At 39.3% G+C, this 20,629-nt stretch overlaps 1 protein-coding gene across 1 annotated transcript in view; it reads right to left on the bottom strand.

Moving 5' to 3' along the window:
• Positions 1-2,027: 2,027 nt before the first annotated feature.
• OPRK1 (opioid receptor, kappa 1) overlaps positions 2,028-20,629 on the bottom strand; it is a 71,422-nt gene continuing 52,820 nt past the window's right edge. Inside the window, exon 3 of the mRNA XM_006900525.1 lies at positions 2,028-2,644. Within this exon, the coding sequence (XP_006900587.1) occupies positions 2,112-2,644 (533 nt within the window). The 3' untranslated portion in view covers positions 2,028-2,111. The remainder of the gene's footprint in view (positions 2,645-20,629) is intronic.

Consider the following 20,629-nt stretch of genomic DNA (forward strand, 5'->3'; position numbering starts at 1 on the left):
GGGAAGCTGACAAAGAAATTAGTTTTCATTCATTTTCCTCCCTAGCTCTCCCAAGTTTTCCTTTTTCAGATTATGGGTTTAAAGTTAACAAATATTTACATTTGATTTTAAGAATGTAAGGAGTTTTCAAAAATTTCAATGGGATTAAAGAAATGTCTGCAAGAACATTTGATTTCCAATCAGAAAAAAACAAACAAACAAACAACCAAAATGTTGTCAGAGTGTCTTAAGTTATCTCTGTTTGGTGACATGGGATCTAAAATGTAGTCCATGTAAGATTTTGAAACCCTATGTAAAACCTTAAATACAAGGTTTTGTTTTCAGAGTATATTCACAACAGAGAAAGCACAATATGAATAAAACATGTAGAAGCAGTGTTTTAGAGATATCTAGAGCTATACCAGAACTCATCGCATGGCTGTCAAGTCAGATTGACTCATAGCTGACCCTCTGATGGATTTTCAAAGACAGTGGATCACAGGGATTGAGGTTGCCAACTTTTCTCTCCCAGAGCAGTTGGTACTTTGGGTTAGGACTGACTGCAACTCTTTGTGGACCACACCCAGAGCTCAGAGCTTTTTAAGGCTACACACTTGATTTTCTTATTAATTTTTAGAGTGTACTTCCTTCATAATACACAGACTTTAGAGAAGAGATGAAAGTAATTTCTAAATGATCTCTTTCTTCTGCTAGAGTAAATTATAATAAAAAGCCACTAACTCTGGAACTATACATTTCAGAAGGAAAGAGAAAGAAATTGAGAAAGAGATAGGGAAAAAGAAAAACACAGAAAGAAAGGAATTAGTGGGGAGGGTAATAGAGAGAGATCATTTATATGATATCTAGAAGTTTTTGAAAAATAGATCTAAATGTGTTGATCAAGATATCATCCCCAGAGTCAGTATTCTTAGCAAAACAGAGCTTAAGGTATGTACTGACACCAGGAGTGGCATAATAACTCCATTTTTCCTGAATTTAAGAGCAATTTTACTTTCCACTGAAAAACTACCAAGTATACTACAAGACCTACATAAGCAAAATGCCATATCCTTTGTAAAGAGAGTGTCATAATAGCTCCATATCCAAGGTGAGATGGTGTAAATAAACTAGGTTCTATCTAGACCCTCAGCCTTGAAGTGAGCTAGGTGCATCAGCATGCATACTATATGTAGTGGTAAAGCACTAAATGATACTGGGGGAGTCAGTGATGGAGCCATGACGGACTGCCAGAGAGCAGCTGATGTGATGGGAGCATTTCAGTAACAGCTCTAAAGAACTAGAGAAAGTATTAGGCTTTCAGGAAGTAGCTTGGCTGAATGAAAGCCTATTTCTTATTTGCATATATTCTATATTTACAGATAAGACGATATACTTAGTATGGTGTTTAAACAATTTTATGTTACTTGACATTAGGTCATGCTTTATCATGAGATTATTTATAAAGATATCATGCTAAAAATACATTAGTCCTTATCAAAAAAGTAAACTATGTTAGAAACAACCTTAACTATATTTCATCCATATCAAGATAATATTCTATTATATGGAACATCAGACAATTCAGATGTTTAGCCAAGGCAACATAAGCAGGAATTTTCCACACACAGCCACAGAAGATACTAGCCTACAGAGCACAGAGTATACACTTGGTAATGGTGTGGAAATGGTTAACATTCTTTTTGAGGTTGTTGCAGATGATACTAAACATCTCAACTGGTTCTCCACTAAGCTTTAAAACCAACATTTTCTTTATTAGCCTTTTTCTAAACAGAACTTTTCAAAGGACATTGCATATGAAGGGCATAGCTTAAGGGTGCTAAATTATAGCTAAGTAACCAAAAGGACAAAGTTTCTTTGTTAAAAAAGAATAGGAATCAGCCTTGTTTTCCTACCCTTACAGAGGGGCTTGCACTTGCTGGTCAGCCTTTTGTTTCATTCCCTCTAGCTTTCTGCCAACACTAACCTGGGCTGCTTAGGGATGATCACAACATTTCTATGTTTGTTAAAAACTTCCTTTCTCCTTCTCAGACTGCTGTTGTAATCTGAGTTGAGCCTAGATCATTAAACTCTTCTCTGTCTGCAGAACTATAGCAGGTCATCTCCACGACTAGTCATACTGATTTATTTATCCCATCCACATCCTGCATGTAAGCAGGGTCTTGAATTGTATTTCTGACTCTACTAGTGCTGTGCCTCTCCACTCTCATCTTAATGGGAAAACAAAAATCCCGGAAACACCGTTTGAAGTTCTCATCAAGGAAGGCATAGAGGATGGGGTTCAAGCTGCTGTTGGTGTACCCCAAAGCAATGCAGAAGTAGTAGCTGGAGAGGGCTGCAGTGCTGTGGGAGGTGCTCCCAAGAGCCTCCACTAGTATAAAGATGTGAATGGGGGTCCAGCAAATCACGAAGACAGCCACAACAACCAGAACCAGCCTGGTGATGCGGCGGAGGTTGCGGTCCTTCTCTCGGGAGCCTGAGAGCAGCCGCACGCTCTTTAGACGCAGGATCATCAAGGTGTAGCAGATGATGATGATGAGGACAGGAATCACAAAGGCAAAGATGAAAACGCAGAGCTTCATGAAGAGGTCCCACCAGGAATAGTCATCATCCGGAAACTGCAGGGAGCACTCAATGACATCCATATCTGGAAGTGACCAACACCAACAAAACACACACACACACACAAAACCGTTAGTATTACTGTCCTGGCTCCAATGTGTTTAAAATTTAATTTCTAATATTGGTTGCAAAGGGCTAATTTTGATGAGGTGATAATGCATAAATCAAACCACCAAATTATAGACAAACACTGTATTACCAATTTATACTTGAATATAGAAAAATAAACTCTAGAGGAACACAGATAGTGTAGTGGTAGAGAACAAATTGGAAGTTGGTTGAAATGGGGAAAAGCAGTGGCAAATATTTAACAATTGGAACATGGGATGTGCATATCTTGAATGTTGGAAAACTAGAAATCATAAAAAATGAAATAGAAGGCATGAACATTGACACACTAAGCATTAGTAAGATGAGATGTACCAGCTTTGGCAACTTTGAATCAGGTATCAATCATATGACGATATACTATGCCTTTGGAAAGTCTATGAACATAGAGAAATAATGATAGTTATAGAACAGGGCTTTCTCCCTTCCATCCCCCTCCCTTCACAGAATGATTTGACTGCAGTTAACAACAAGAATAGATGAAAGGGAGACTGGAGTAAACAGTGTTACTCTGAAGGTGGGCTATCTTGTTTTGGTTGAGGGTCCTGTGGAATGTTTGGTTGTTTTTTATTTAAGCCTCTTGTTTAGAGTCAAAACCATCTCCTGGAGGGCTTTGTATTTAAAAGTTGGTTAGGCCATGGGTCTAGTGTAATTTTAATGTAGAGGAACATTCTTCTCAGTGGTGCAGCATTGGTCTGTCAATTTGCTGTACTGAAATAACCTGGAGTGGCTATGATGTTGAACTCTGTGCCATATGCCATAATCATTACCCACAGTGGATAGTGTTTGGTGAAGCTCCCAGATTAAGACATGTTTGGAAGCAGGAGTAGCATCTCCTTTATCAACAACATGCCTCTTGAAACTCTGAAATTTGAGAAACAAAGAAAGTTACAGAAAGACTTCAGGTCTTTTGTTCATAGCATTGCTATAAGTCATCCTCAACTTGACAGTATCATCAATCATCAATCATCAATAGAAAAATGAGACTTGAAAATCTTTATTTGTTGGCAATATGTATGTACTACCAAACAAATTTATTTCATCAGCTGGTAATATGAGTTATCTGGTTTGGGGAGCTGGTTTTATGTTGATAATTTTCAGAACTGTCTATCTGAAGCATGAACACTTATTTAAATTCCTCTTTATTGATAGTTCTACCAGACCTAAAACTCTGGCAGCAAAATCTAGTATTTGTTTGCAGTGCATAATCAAACACTACAAATCTAGCCATTTAATTTAGTGTCAGCTTGTCTGAAAAAAAAATCCATTTAAAAGAAATTATTATATAAACCAATCAAAATGAATACAACATTTCTATGACCCAATCTTTGGGATTTAACTGAATGGTGGTAGTCCTTGTGATTCTTTCTGAAACAAAAGGAAGAAGAGAAGGAGGAGAGGGGTGAAGAAGAAGAAGAAGGGGTGAGAAGAACAAAACAATTAGATCAGCAGCAGCAGAAGAGCATCATCAAGGGAATTAGGAATAAAGTTCAGCAAAATGTTCAATTTTAATAACATTGACTAAATAATTTAGTCACTTCAACCATTTCCCCCTGCTTACTTAGATTCCCCCCCCCCTTTTTGCTCTGTTTCTGTTTGCTGGAAAATATTCCATTGGGAGTGATCGTAACACTAGAAAGAGCAAAAACTCAAGAGCAGCAGCTTTCCCTGGAGGCTGCTCCCCATCCTCACCATTCCTCTCTCCTCCCTTTCCGGAAGCATCAGTCAGCTTCATTTTTCTCTCCTCTGAGCAGTTAGCACAGAGCAAACAACAGATTATTTGGCTTGTAATCATGAGCTATAATACAAGTGCAATTCTTAAAATGAAAATATTTTCTCCTCACAAAAGTAAATTTCACAAATAACAAAAGAGTAATATTTTACATGATAGAATAGCATATATTAATAGTACTTTCCAAAACATTTTAATGTAACAGTTAGTAAAGAACATTATTAGAAGTTCCACTAGTCTAAAACACAAAATATAATCATCTTACTGAACTAATAGGCATTACAGTGTTATATAAAGGGGTTTTGATAGTATCCTGGTGAAACACTTAGCTTATTAAGTAGAAGATTGGTGGTTCAACTACTCTCAATAGATCCACTGAAAACAAACCTGACTATTTACCCAGAGACAGTTATTATCTTGCTTGCATCCATAGTCAATTCCTTCGGCATCAACAGCCAGGAAATCAAGACATATTGTTGTTGTCATGTTGTTACATGCCATCGAGTTGCCTATAACTCATAGCGACCCTACCTATGTACAACAGCCCTAAATTCTGTTCTGTCTTATGCCAATCTCACTGTCTTCAATACACCCATCCCGATTACCCCAGCCACTGAATCAATCCACCTCATAGAGGGTCTTCCCCTCCTGTGCTGTCCCTCCACCCTCCCAAGCATGGTGTCCCTCTCCAAGGACCGGTCCCTCCTTATAACATGTCCAGAGTATGTCAGACAAAGCCTCAGAATCCTTGCCTCCAAGGAGCAGCCCGGATTTACCCTCTTCTGGATGAATCTGTTTGTTTTCTTAGCAGTCCATGGTACATTGAATACTCTACTCCAGCACCACAGCTCAAAGGCATCAATTCTCCTTCTATCCTCCCTAGTCATTGTCCAACTCTCTGACATATAACAAGTGATTGTAAAGATCATGGCCTGTACCAGACTCACCTTAGTCTCCAGAGAGACACCATTGGTCTTCAGTACTTTGGAGAGATCCCTAACCGCAGGCTTGCCCTTTGCAGTACGTCTTTCCATTTCCTGGCTGCTGGTGTCAAGAGTGTTGATTGCAGAGCCAAGCAAACTAAAGCTGTGCAACAATCTCAATCTTTTCTCCATCTGTCCTGAAGCTGCCAATTGGTCCAATTTGTCTTGTTGATATTGAGCCTCAATCCATATTGAAGGCTTCAGTCCTTGACTCTCTGCTGCAAGTGCTTCAGGTCCCCCTCAGTTTCAGCAAGCAGGGTTGTGTCAACTGCATAACGTAGATTGTTGATAGATCTTCCACCAATCCTGACACCACACTTCTCCTCATAGAGCCCAGCCCATCAGATAATCTGTTCAGCATTCAGGTTGAAAAGGTATGGAGACAGGACACATCCCTGGCACACATCCTTCCCAATTTTGAACCATGTAGTGTTTCCTGGCTCTATCCTGACGAGTGCTTCTTGGTCCAAGTATAGGTTTCACATTAGCACGATCAAGTGTTCTGGGATTCCCATTCTTCTCAGAGTCAGCCACAGTTTGTTATGATCCACATAGTCAAATGCCTTTGCATAATCAATGAAACACAGATCATAGACATTCCTCTGGTATTCCGTGCTTTGATCCATTTAACATGAGCTACAATATCCCTAGTACCACTACCCCTTCTAAACCCAGTCTGGACTTCTGGCAGTTCTCTGCTGATGTGCTGTTCTAGTCGTTTTTGGATAATCTTCAGTAGAATATTGCGTGCATGTGAAATCAATTACATTGTTCTATAGTTTCCATAAATCTGCTGTTAGGGCCCTCTTCAGAGTGCTGAAAGAACAATGATGTCAGTTTGACGACCAAGGTGACCCTGATTCAAGCCATGGCCTTTTCAACCATTTGCTGTGCATCTGAAAGTTGGACAACAGGTAAGATTGGTAAAGAAGATTCGATGGCTTTAAGTTGTGGTGCTGGAGAACAATGCTGAATACCCTATGCACTGCCAAAAGGGCAGACAAGTATGTCTTGGAGAAGGTACAGCCAATATGCTCCTTGCAAATAAGAATAGTGAAACATCATCTGACATATTTTGGGCATGTTGTTTGTTAGAAGAACCAGTCCTTGGAAAAGGACATCTCATACTTAGGAAGGTGGAGGGTCAGTGAACAGGGGAAGATTATCAATGAGGTAGACTGATACAGTGACTGTAATGGGGGGGGGGGCTTGAGCATGTCAGAGATGATGAGGGTGGCACAGGATAGGGTGGGGCAAAAATCCATTGTTCAGTGAAGTTGTAGTTGACTTGGTAGCACTTAACAACACAATCTGACTCAAATGTGTCAGGAGAATGGCACAGGACAGGACAGGTTTCAAATCTGTTGTTCATAGGGTTGCTTTGAATTGTAGTGGACTCAAACTTACAACAATAATATCTGGATTCAATAGAGTCACAGAACCAAGTCCACTGCCATTATATCAGTTCCAACTCAAAATTGCCTCCATAGGGTTTATGAAGTTGTATAACTTTACAGAAGCAAATCTTCTGATTTTTCTTTTATGGAGTGGCTAGTCAATTTGAGCAACTGACTTACAGGTTAGCAGCTAAACTCTTTAATTACTGTGCTATCTACAGGGCAGATATATTCAACCCTGTAGGGTCCCTACAAGTCACTATGAACTCAACAGCATGCAACAATATATACAATCTTAGTGCATACCCTTTTATCAATGAAATATAAACATTCGAATGGTTATTCAAATATCAAAATATATAGCTCTTTGATTAATTTGCAATTTTGACTTTCTAAAAAAAATAATCTTTGCCCAAACAAGCTGAAGCTAAAAGAAAATTAAATCAAATCCAAAGGAACAAAGTTTGACCTAGAGTGTATCCAGCCCACTTGAATTTCAGAATCTTCTCAGGAACAGGTTTGAGGCCTTGAGCATTGATAAGCTGTGGGAGGATATCAAGAATACCATCCATGAAGAATGCAAAACATCACTACAAGGGCAAAGAAAGAAGTAAAGACCAACATGGATGATAGATGAGACTCTGAATGTTGCATTAGAGTGCTGAGAAGTCAAAGCAAAGGGAAGAAATCAAGAAATTAAGGAGCTGAACAGAATATTTCAAAGGACAGCATGGGAAGACAAAGCATTTTACAGAAAAGAGCAGATGAAAGACATTTTCAAATTATAGAATCAACCAATAGATTATAATGAAATATGAAAAAAGAAAATTAAAGTCAGAAAATCAAAAGACTTGAATTTACTCAGCATTTCAAAAGCTGAAGGAGCTGAAGAACAAATTTAAACATTGAGATTCAAAACTTTAGGATGCTTTGAGCAGATTATTAAATGATAGTCTTTGCAATTGCTTGTTCTACATCAGAAAGATACACAATGACTAGGGATGATTATAAAAGAATTGATGCCTTTGAGCTGTGGAACTGGAGAAGAGTATTGAATGTATCATGGACTGCTAAGAGAACAAGCAGATTCGTCCTAGAGAGAGTGAAAGCTGGCTACTCCTTGGAGGCAAGGATTCTGAGGCTTCATGTGAAATACTAAGGGCATGTTACAAAAAGGGACCAGTCCTTGGAGGGGGGACATCATACATGGAAGGGTGGAGAAAAAGAGGAAGAGAATAAGACCCTCAATGAGATGGGTTAATTAAATGACTGGGGTAATGAGGACAGGTATGTAAGAGACAATAAGGTTGGCAAAGATAGAGCAGGTTTCAGGGTTATTGTACATAGGGTTGCTATGAGTCTCAAGTGACAATTTTGCACATAACAACAACAACAACAACAACAGAAAGTATTAAAAGAAGATGGAGGGAGTATATAGAGTCTCTATACCAAAAGGTTTTGGTTGACACAGAAGAATTTCATTTCATTAAACAATGTATGAGTAAGAGTTTGTACTGATGAAGGAGGAAGTTCAAGCTGCTCTGAAAGAATTGGCAAGTAACAGGCCTCAGGAATTGACTATATACCAATTGATATATTTCAACAAACAACTAGCTGTCCTAAATGTGCTCAACAGATCATGCCAAGAAATCTGGAGGACAACTACTTGGCCAATTGACTGGAAGAGATCTATATTTGTTCCCATTCCAAAGAAAAGTGACCCAATAGAGTATGGAAATTATCGAACAATATCATTAATATCACATGCAAGCAAGATTCTGCTGAAAATTATAAAAAAATACTGAAAAAGCACATCAACAGAGGGCTACGAGATGTGTAGGCTGAGTTTAGAAGACTCTGTGGTACTAGGGATATTATAACTAATATTAGATGGATCTGGCTGAAAGTAGTACTGAAGGAATGACTATCTGTGTTTCATTGACTAAGCAAAGGCATTTAACTGTATGCATCACGACTGATTAATTCTTAGAAGAATGGAAATCCCAGAACACTTGCACTTATAAGAAACCTATACTTAGACCAGAAGGCAGTAATCAAAACAGAGCAAGGAAACAATGCATGGTTTAAAATCAGGAAGGGTGTATACCAGGGATGCATTCTATCTCCATGCCCTTTCAATCTATATGCAGAACAGATCATTCCGGAGGCTGGGCTCTATGAGGAGGAATGTGGCATCAGGATTGGAGGAAAACTCAACAACAGCATGCTTTATGCACATGACACAACCTTGCTTGCTGAAACTTAGGAGGACCTGAAGCACTTGCTGCAGCCTTGAATATGGATTGAAACTCAACACCAAGAAAACAAACATTCTCACCACTGTGCCAGTTGGCAGCACCATGATAGATGGTGAAGAGATTGAGATTGTTAACAGCTTTGGTTTGTTTGGCTCCTCAATCAACACTCTTAGTACTAGCTGCGAGGAAGTCAAAAGCATAACAGCATTGGCAAAGTCTGCTATGAGGGACCTCTCCAGATACTGAAGAGCAACAATGTGAGTCTGGAGAATAAGGTGTGCCTGATGTAGGCCATGGTCTTCTCAATTACTTGCTATGCATCAGAAGGATGGATAATGACTATGAATGACAGAAGAAGAATTGATGCCTTTGAGCTATGGTGCTGGAGAAGAGTATTGAACATACCATGCATGGCTAGGAGAACAAACAGGTTCAGCCTGGAGAGGGGGAAACCAGGCTGCTCCTTGGAGGCAAGAATTCTGAGGCATCATCTACATACTCTGGGCATGTTGCACAGAGGACTATTACTTAAAGAGGGATTTCATGCTTGGGAGGGTGGAGACAGCACAAGAGAGGAAGAACCTGGATGAGATGGATTGACTCAGTGACTGGGGTGATAAGGGTAGATGAGTCAGAGACAATAAAGTTGGCTTCAGATAGAGCAGAGTTCAGAGCTGTTATACACAGCGTCTCTTAAATCACAAGCAACTTGACAGCATATAACAATAACAACATACTCTCTTAATTTTATATTTATTTTATTCTGATTTATTTACAAAGTTTAAATACATTGTTTTTCACAAAAGATCTTTCCATTTCCTTCACCCAACCCACCCATGGAATTGTGCAACTCTATGATTAACATCCACCCTCCCATCCTCATTCCTCTATTTCCACTCTCTCCCCACCCCACCTTGGATCCTCATACTCCTTCTACAATTTTAAGTTTATACTATTTCTCCTATATGTTTGTCCTTGTGGGACTGAGTTAATTCACTCAGCATAATGCTCTACAATTCCTTCCAAATTAGGTAGTAATTTACAAAATCATTGCTTCTGCATGCTGCGTAGTATTCCATTGTATGAATGTACCACAATGTCTCAATCCATTCATTTGTGATTGGACATCTGGGTTGTTTCCATGTTCTTGTGACTGTAAATAATGCTTGTTTCCACATTCTTGTAATTGTGATAAAGCTGCTACTAACATTGGTGTACAAATTTCCATTTGAGCTTCAGTTCTCATTTTCTTGGTATATATTGCAAGCAGTGGAATAGCTGGGTCATATGGAATTTCTATGTTCAGTTTTTTGAGGAAGTACCAGACTGTCTTCCAGAATTGTTGTATCATTGTATAATCCCACCAACAATATTAAAAAGTTTCACTTCATCCCCAATACTTCCAATACTCAATACTTGCTGTCCTGTTAAATGTTGCCACTGCTGCAGGAGTGAGATGGTATCTCATTGTGGTTTTGATTTTTGCATCTCTCTATTGCCAGTGATTTGGAGCATTTCTTCGTAAGTCTGCTGGCCATTTGAATATCTTCCTCTGTGAAAATTCTTGCCATGTCTTTGCCCATTTATTAATTGGGTTATAAGTATTTTTCTTCTGGGAGTCTAGGAGTATTCTATGAACTTTGGTTATGAGACTATAATCCGAGATGGTTATTGCCAAATGTTTGTCCCCAGTTAGTAGGTTTTCTTTCACCCTGTTGGGAAAAGTTTTTGATGAACACAGGGATTTAATCTTTAAAAGCTTCCATTCATCAATTTTAACCTTTTCAGATTGTACATTTCTGGCTGTATTTGGCAGTCTCTTTATACCATAGACTAGGCCTTATAAGCTTGATCCCAGTTTGTCTCTTAGGAATGTTATGGTTTGGGGCTTTACTCTCAAGTCTCTTCTCCACCTCGACGTGGTGATTTTTTTGTATGGTGTAAGATGTGGATCCTATTTCAGCTTTCTGCAGATAGCGGTCAAGTTTGGCCAGCACCATTTGTGGAAGAGGTGTCATTTTCCTATTTGAAAGGATTTATTTCCTTGTTGAATATCACTTGATCATAGATAGCTGGGTCTATTTCTGGGTTCTTAGTTCTGTACCACTGATCTACTTGCCTGTCATTGTACCAGTTGTTGTTGGTTTTTTTGTTAAATGCCGTAGAGTTGTAGACGACCCATAGTGACCCTATGAACAATGGTCTTGAACACAAAATTTTCATCTTTTCTCCAAGTTCATAGAGTTTCAGGAGGCAAGCTTTTTTTTTTTTTAAGTGGATGCCACTCCTGCTTCCAAGCCTGTTTTGAGAGATACACAAAAAAGACAGGCCTGAGTGCTGCAGGCCCAAGAGCCCAAAAGCCTTTTTAAATACGAGGCCAAATCCAGTCAGCTCACAACCTCTTGCAAGCAAACCCACACCCTAGTCTCAACCCCAGACCAGAAAATACACTATTACAGAAACCAACTGGCTGTTCCATTCAGTATCATGCTGTTTTAGTCACTACTTCTGTGTAGCAGGTTTTGAGGTTAAGGAGTGCTATATCTCTCACTGTTTTTGTTACGTGTCATCGAGTCGCTTGTGACTAAGCGACCCTATGTACAAGAGCCCTAAACCCTACTCTATCCTGCACTAACTGCATTGTCTTTGACACACATACTCGCATTACCCCAATCCCCATTACCCCAGAGACTGAATCAATGCATCTCATCGAGAGTCTTCCTCTACTATGCTGTCCTTCCACCCTCCCAAACATGATGTCCCTCTCCAAGGACCAGTATCTCCTTGTAACATGTCCAAAGTATGTCAGATGAAGCCTCAGGCTCTTTGCCTCCAAGGTGCAGCCCGGTTTCACCCCCTCTAGGATGAACCTGTTTATTCTTCAAGCAGTCCATGACTCTTTTCAAGACTCTTATTCAAGACTCTTTTCCAGAACCAGAGCTCAAAGGCATAAATTCTGTTTCTGTCATCCCTAGTCATTGTCCAGCTCTCTGAAGCACTGCAAGCAACTGCAAAGACTATGGCCTGGATCAGGTGCACCTTAGTCTCCAGACGGACGTCATTGCTCTTCAGTATTCTAGAGAGGTCCCTGACAGCCAACTTCCCCCAATGCAATTCATCTCTTGATTTCCTGGCTGCTGGTACCAAGAATATTGATTTTGGGGCCAGGCAAACAAGCTGTTAACAATATCAATCTCTTCACCATTCATAATGATAAATCAGAGTAAAATGAAAATTTTATTTTAAAAAAAGTCTGAGGAAGATCCTTGTTTATTATTGATATATAAAATAAACATATCAACATAAAGAACACAAAAATTCCCACCACTGGACCAACAGGCATCATCATGATAAATGGAGAAAAGATTGAAACTGTCAGTGACTTCATCTTACCTGGATCCACAATCAATACCCACACTTGGTACTAGCAGTTGGAATATCAGGAGACACATTGCACCGGGAAAGTCTTCAGTCAAGGACCTCTCCAAACCATTAAGCAATGATGTTAGTTTGAGGACTAAAGTACAGCAATTCAAGCCTTGGTCTTTTTAGTCACTTGCTGTGAATCTGAGAGCTGGATAGTGAATAAGAGTGACAGAAGAATCCATGCCTTTGAACCATGGTATTGGAGAAGTGTACTGAGTGTCCCATACTGTCAAAAAAAAACAAACAGATATGTCTTGGAGAATGTGCAGCCAGAGTGCTTCTTGGAGGCAAAGATGGTAAAACTTCATGTCACATGCTTTATGCAAGTTGCGTGTTGTTGTATACTGACCCATAGCTGACACTCCAGCAAGTTTTCACAGACAATAAATTGCATGACAGGGGATTGTCTATCTTTCTCTCACAGAGAAGCTAGGGGATTAGAACAAAGTGCCCTTAGGTTGGCAGTGAAGCTCCTTAGCACTAGGCCACCAGAGCTCCTCCCTTGCACGATTATAGGAGAGGCTATTCTTCGAGAGGAACATCATGCTTGGGAAGGTGGAAGAGAGGAAGAACCTTAATCAGGTTGACACAATGACTGCAGCAATGGGCTTAAGCATGTCAGAAATTATGAGAACAGCATAGGACAGGATTTAGATCTGTTGTTCATGGGGACATTTTAAGTTATACTCAGCTTAACAACATCTAACAAATACTGTATGTGGGCTAATCTAGAACAAATGTTCAGTGATATGTCAGCTGCAAAAGGACAGTTAGGATGCTGTTACTACTGTATATATAAAAAGCTAACACATAGAAAATATCTTAGAGGGTTAATGAATGAAAATAATGGAAGAGAGGAGCAAAAAGAAATAAGCTGGGAGTGATGGATGGCCGGAAGGAGCAACTGACAGCACTGTCTGTGCTGCTCTCACAGTTATTTGGGGGGATAACTGCTGTCGAGCTTGACCACGTGGGACCCATTAACTCAGGCAGTGACCACCCACAGCCACTTGACCTTGGAGGAGCAAGTGGGCCACCAGAGGAGTGACTGCCCCCAGCCACCATGTACCCACCATGTGACCCCGGAGGAGCGACCACCCACCACCATGTGACCGCACGAAGAAGCCCGCCATTGCATAAACCCCAGGTGGTGCCCAAGCCCCATGCTCCCGTGCCACCCCCCCCAGCACCGTGCCCCAGCCTCCTCCTTTACCCCCCTGCCCCCCATGCAATATTATTCAAAATTGGTGACCCTGGAGGATGTTATGCTGAGTGAAGTATCTCAATCACAAAAGGACAAATACTGCATGATGCCACTGCTGTATATAAAACAGGAATGACCTCGGGGTTGGAAGGAGACTGAGAAAATGGGTTCAATAATGTATACTTCATTGAAACAGATGAGGGAGAAAACTATTTAAAAGGGATATGTGATTAGGTATTTTTGTCATGATGGGAGTCCAGAGTGAAAGCTGTATAGTGGAGTGGATCTGGGGGGGAGGGATTATAAAACAATGAAAGAATTTTTCTTTTACTTTTCCAAGAGAGGAGTGTACTGAGGGGGAGAGTTGGGAGGGGGGAAAAGTGCAACAATGAATGAATGGAAATCCAAAGTCTCAGTAGATTTTCATTGAAATTAATACTAAAAAAAATAAAATAAAAAATAATAAAGCAAACTTGAAAGAAAAAGAAATAAGCTTTGTGAAAGGAGAAGCAATGTACGATAGGCATTTGATTAGACATTTGGTAAATTAATTATAATTATAGTTATAATTATAGTTATATAATTATAATGAATGCTATAGAACAATAAATTATCAAATGAAAAACCAGTACCATAAGCTTAAAAAATAGATTTGATGCATTTCATTAACCTCACCTCAAGGAATACATTGCTGCACTTTGTCCAAGACAAATTTTGTTTGTTCTTTTTATAGTCTATGGGATATTCAATACTATTCACTGATACCACATTTCAAAAGCATTACTAATTCTTCTATCATCCTTATTCATTGTACAATTTTCAGATGCATAGGATGCAATTGAAAAGACCATGACTTGGATAAGGCAAATTTAAATTTTAAAATTGACATGACAGCAAATTGTTTTTATGTGTATTTCTATGTAATGTTTATTCCCCTCCCTCCAATGATTATATATAGTGTTTGTTTATAATAAAACATTGAGATTTTTTTTTACATTATCCTGACCATCAGTATTGTGAACTGAAGTTTCTTTGGCTTTTAGTCTAAAAATGATGTTAGTTATAGAACAGAGTTCTGTACAGAAACGATGTTAGTTACTGAACAGAGTTCAGGTCTTTTGTTCAAAACTTACTCTCAGTTATATTCTACTTGACGACACTTAACCATAGCTACATGAAACTAGTGCTGTTATATCTAGAGGAATACTCTTCCACACTGTACATCACTCTTTGTCAATGTGCAGTGTGAAGTAACCTGGGTTTGATGTGATGCTGAACCTTGTACCATTGGGGTATCAAATACCAGAATGGTTTCTCAATGTGGACAGTGCTTAGTGGAGCTTCCAATTATAAAAGAAGTTTGGAAGCAGGAGAGGCATCCACTTCCTAAACCACATGGCTCTGAACAAGTTCTATGAACTTGGAGGAATGACAATATTTATGGAAAGGCATTAGATCTTTTGTTCAGAGAGTACCTATGAGTCGCACAACAACAACAATATACATCCCACTTCGTTTTGTTTCTCAGAAGCATTTCGCTTATTTGCGGACTCTTTCCTCTCCAAATAAACTTGCCAATTTCTCTTTTGATCTTGAAAAATGAATTTGGCATCTGTATTAGTATTGCATTGAACATGCAGATTATTTTTGGTAGTATTGTCATTTTCACAATATTGAGTCTTCCTATCCACGAACAGGGCACATATTTCCATTTCTTTAGGTCTTTTATTGTGTCTTGCAAAAATGTTCTGTTGTTTTCTTTGTATAGTTCCTTTGTATCTCTTGTTAGGTTCACTCTCATGCATCTCAATTAGTTGTTGGCTAACAAAGTCAAGCTGGAGACTAAGGTGTGCCTGCTCCAAGCTATAGTCTTCACAATTGTATGCTATATGTCAGAGAGCTGGACAATGAATACGGATGATAGAGAACTGATGCCTTTGAGTTGTGGTTTTGGAGAAGATAGTTGACTATAACATGGACTGCTAGGATAATGAACAGGTTCATCTTGGAGGAGGGGGAGACTGGACTGTTCCTTGGAGGCAAGGATGATGAAGCTTCATCTGACATACTTTGGGCATGTTGCAAAGAGGTCCTTGGAGAGGGGTATCATGTTTAGAAGGGTGGAGGGACAGCATAGGAGAGGAAGACCCTTGATGAGATGGATTGATTCAGTGACTGGCATAATGGGAGTAGGTGTGTCAGAGACAATAATAAGGTTGGTACAGGTTTAGAGCTCTTGTACATAGGGTTGCTATAAGTCACAAGTGACCCAGCGACACATAACAACAACAATAATTGTAAACAGTATTGCTTTCTTTGTTTCCTTCACTGAGTTTTCTTTGTTACTGTAGAGGAATTCCACTGATTTTTGGCTATTTATCTTATATTTTGCCACTCTACTAAATTGGCCTATTAACTCTAACAGGTTGGGGTTTTTTTGGTTGACTCTTTGGGGTTTTCTATGTACACTATCATATCATCCACATAGAGTGATATTTTAACCATCTCTTTGTTGATCTGGATGCCTTTTATTTCCTTCTCTTGTCATATTGCCTTAGCAAGCACTTCCAGGACAATATTGAATAGAAGTGATGACAGTGGAAATCCTTATCTAGTCCCTGTTCACAAGGAAAATATTTTTATTCTTATTCCATTGAGAATGATATTGGCTCTTGGTTTTGCATATATACTTTTCACTATGTTGAGGAAATACCCTTTTAGTTTCTATTTTGCTCAGTGTCTTAATCAGGAAGGGGTTTGTGATATGAAATTGAAATGAAATTAAAAAGTTCCTTGAAACAAATAAAAGCACAACATACTAAAACATCTGGGATACAACTAAGGTGGTTCTCAGGGGGGCAGTTCATAGTGATAGGTTGTTGTTGTTGTTGTTATGTGCCGTCGAGTCGTTTGCGACTCATAGCGACCCTATGCACAACAGCCCTAAACCCTGCTCTATCCTGTGCCAATCGCACTGCCTCTGACACACCCATCCCGATTACCCCAGTCACCGAATCAATCCATCTCATAGAGGGTCTTGCCCTCCTGCACTGTCCCTCTACCCTCCTAAGCATGATGTCCCTCTCCAAGGACCCATCCCTCCTGGCAACATGTCCAAAATATGTCAGACGAAGCCCCATAATCCTTGCCTCCAAGGAGTTGCTTGGTTTAATCCTCTCCAAGATGAATCTGTTTGTTTTCCTGGCAGTCCATGGTACATCCAGTACTCTTCTCCAGCACCACAGCTCAAAAGAATCCACTCTCCTTCTGTCCTCCCTAGTCATTGTCCAACTCTCTGATGCATAACAAGCGATTGCAAAGACCATGGCCTGTATCAGGCGGACCTTAGTCTCCAGAGAGACACCATTGCTCTTGAGTACTTTAGAGAGGTCCCTAACAGCAGACTTTCCCATCACGATACGCTTTTTGATTTCCTGACTTCTGGTGCCAAGAGTGTTGACTGTGGAGCCAAGCAAACTGAAGCTGTGAACAATCTCAGTCTCTTCACCATCCATCCTGACTCTGCCAATTGGTCCAGTGGTGAGAATCTTTGTCTTCTTGATATTGAGCCTCAGTCCATACTGAAGGCTGCAGTCCTTTACCCTCCGCAGCAAGTGCATGAGGTCCTCCTCAGTTTCAGCAAGCAGGGTTGTGTCATCTGCATAACGCAGATTGTTAACAGATCTTCCACCAATCCTGATGCCACAATTCTCCCCATAGAGCCCAGCCTCCCGGATAATCTGCTCTGCATACAGGTTCAAAAGGTATGGAGACAGGACACATCCCTGGCGTATACCCTTCCCAATTTTGAACCATGAGGTGTTATCGTGCTCTATTCTGACCACTGCCTCTTGGTCCAAGTATAGGTTTCGCATTAGCACAATTAAATGTTCTGGGACTCCAATTCTTCTCAGAGTCAGCCACAGTTTGTTATGATCCACACAGTCAAATGCCTTTGCATAATCAATGAAGCACATATAGACATTCTTCTGGTATTCGTTGCTTTCAGCAACAATATCCTTAGTACCACGACCCCTTCTAAACCCAGCCTGGACTTCCGGCAATTCTCTGCTGATGTGCTGTTCTAGTCGTTTTTGGACTATAAGACTAGTGATAGGTACACACATAAAAAATGAAGAAAGAAGATCAATGATCAATGATCTAACTCAACACCTTGTAGAAAATTAACAACAAACTAATCACAGAACCCCTAGAAGAAAAGAAATTATCAGGACAAGAGCTGGAATCAGTGAGATAGAAAACAGAAAAACAATTGAAACCACCAATAAGACCAGGAGCTGGTTTTATGAAAGAGAAAATAAAATTGACAAATCACTGGCAATTAGCAAAAGAAAAAAAGAGAAGTCACAGCTAACTCGATTACTCTGATAAGTGAAAATCTAGTGGAAAGGGACAAATTCCTTGAAACTCTTGCCTTACCCAGATTGACATGATCAGATGTAGAACACTTAAACAAAGCCATCACAAATGGAGAAATTGAGCAGGTTATAAAAAGACTCCCCCACAAAAAATGTCCTGGACCATACTGCTTTACAGCTGAAATCTACCAAACATTCAGGCTATATTTATCACCAATTCTATTTAAGATATTTAACAATATAAAAAAAGATAAAAACAGTACCAGAGACATTCTATGAAAGAAGCATATTCCTAACCAAAACCAGGCAAAAATATTATCAAAAAGAAAATCACAGATTATTATTTCTCATGAATAATTGCAAAATCTCATGCAACAATCCTTAACAATATTCCAGTCAACAGAATCCAAAAATATATTTAAAAAAATTCATCATGACCTAAGGGGGATTCATAATAGGTATGCAAGAATGGCTCCAAATAAGAAAAACAGTCAACATAATTCACCACATTAAGAAAGCAAATGACAAGAACCTAGCGATTGATGTAGAAAAGGCATTTGAGAAAATTCAGTATCACTTCCTGATTAAGACACTCAGCAAAATAAGAAATAGAAGGGAATTTCCTCAACATAGTGAAAAGTTAATGTGCAATACCAAAAACCAATATCATTCCCAATGAAGAAAGACTAAAAGCATTTTATTTGCGAACACAGACCAGACACGGATGCTCATTGTCACTCCTTTTATTCAACACTGTATTGAAAGTACTGGCTAAGACAATATGACTAGAAAAGAAAATAAAAGACATCCAGATTGGCAAAGAGGTGGTAAAATCATCGCTATATGCAGATGATATGATTGTGTACACAGAAAACCGCAAGGACTCAACAAAAAAACTGTCAGAGCTAATGTATCAATTTAGTAGAGTGGCAAAATAAAAGATCAATATCTGAAGGAAACCAAGAAAGTAATACCATTTACAATAGTCAAATTGAGATATTTGGAAGTGAACCTAACCAGAGTCACAAAAGACCTGTTCAAAGAAAACTAAAGAACATTTCTGTTAGATACTATAAAAGACCGAAATAAAAGAGAAAAAATGTTCTCTGTTCATGAATAGGCAGACTCAATATTGTGAAAATGACAGTCCTACAAGAAGCAATCCACATGTTCAATACAATCCCAATCCTGGTATCAAATTCATTTTTCAAGGAGATCAAAAAGTAAATTGTCAAGTTTCTTTGGAGAGGCAAGAGACCCCAAATAAGAAAAATCCTTCTGAGAAACAAAAATGAAGTGGGAGATATAGCACTCCCTGACCTCATATCTACTACACAGTGGTAGTAACCAAAACAGTATGATACCGTTCAATGACAGGCACATAGACCAAAGAAACAGAATTGAGAACCCAGTAATGGACCTCTGTATCTATGGTCAACTGACATTTGACAAGGAAATAAAACCTATCAAGTGGGGAAATGACAACCACTTCAACATATGGTGCTGGGAAAACTGGACTGCTACCTGCAGAAAGCTGAATCTACATTTCACATCATACACAAAAATCAACTCAATGTGGATCAGAGACCTGGGAGTAAAGCCCCAAACCATAAAGTTCATAGAAAAACTGGGAACAGGTTTTGAAGGCTTAGTCCATGGTATAAAGAGACTGACAAATAGAGCCAGAAATGCATAATATGAAGAAAATAAAATCCATGAAGGGAGCTTTCTAAAGATTAAATCTCTGTGCTCATCAAAACCTTTTTTCCAATAGTGTGAAAGGAAAGCCTGCTGACTGGGAAAAAGCATTTGGCTATACCATCTCAGATAAGGATCTCATAACAAAAGTTTACAGAATATTCCTGGGCCTCCAGAAGAAAAAGACTGATAACCCAATTATAAAATGGGCAAAAGGCATGGAAAGAGTTTTCATAGAGGAAGACATTTACGTGCCCAATAGATACATGAAGAAATGCTCAAAATCACTGACACTAAGAGAGATGTAAATCAAAATCACAATGAGATACTGTTTCACCCCAGTAGCAATGGCAAAATTTAGCAAGCAATAAATGTTGGAGAGGGTATGGAGAGGTGAGAATCTTATATGCTGTTTGTGGGATTGTAAAATGTTAAACCCACTCTCGAAAGCTTTTTGGCATTTCCTCCAAAAGTTGAACATAGATACTTGGTATGACCCAGCTATTTCACTACTAGGAATATACCCAAGGAAATTAGAACTGAGACAAAAATGGAGATTCATTTGTACACCCATATTCACAGCAGTGTTGTTCACTATTGCAAGAACATGGAAACAGCCCAAATGTCCAACTACAACTGAATGGATTGGGAAATTGTGGTACATTCACACAATGGAATACTACACAGCACTCAGGAGCAACAATTTAAAAAATACTACATAACTTGGGAAAAGGGAGCTCTGGTGGCCTAGTGGCAAGACGCTGCACTGCAATCCCAGAGGTATGCGGTTCAAATCCACCAGATGCTCTGCTGGAGAAGGAGGGG

The sequence above is a fragment of the Elephantulus edwardii genome, unplaced genomic scaffold (assembly GCF_000299155.1).
Source record: "Elephantulus edwardii isolate Elephantulus edwardi_28Jun2011 unplaced genomic scaffold, EleEdw1.0 scaffold00287, whole genome shotgun sequence".
Classification (NCBI taxonomy): Eukaryota; Metazoa; Chordata; class Mammalia; order Macroscelidea; family Macroscelididae; genus Elephantulus; species Elephantulus edwardii.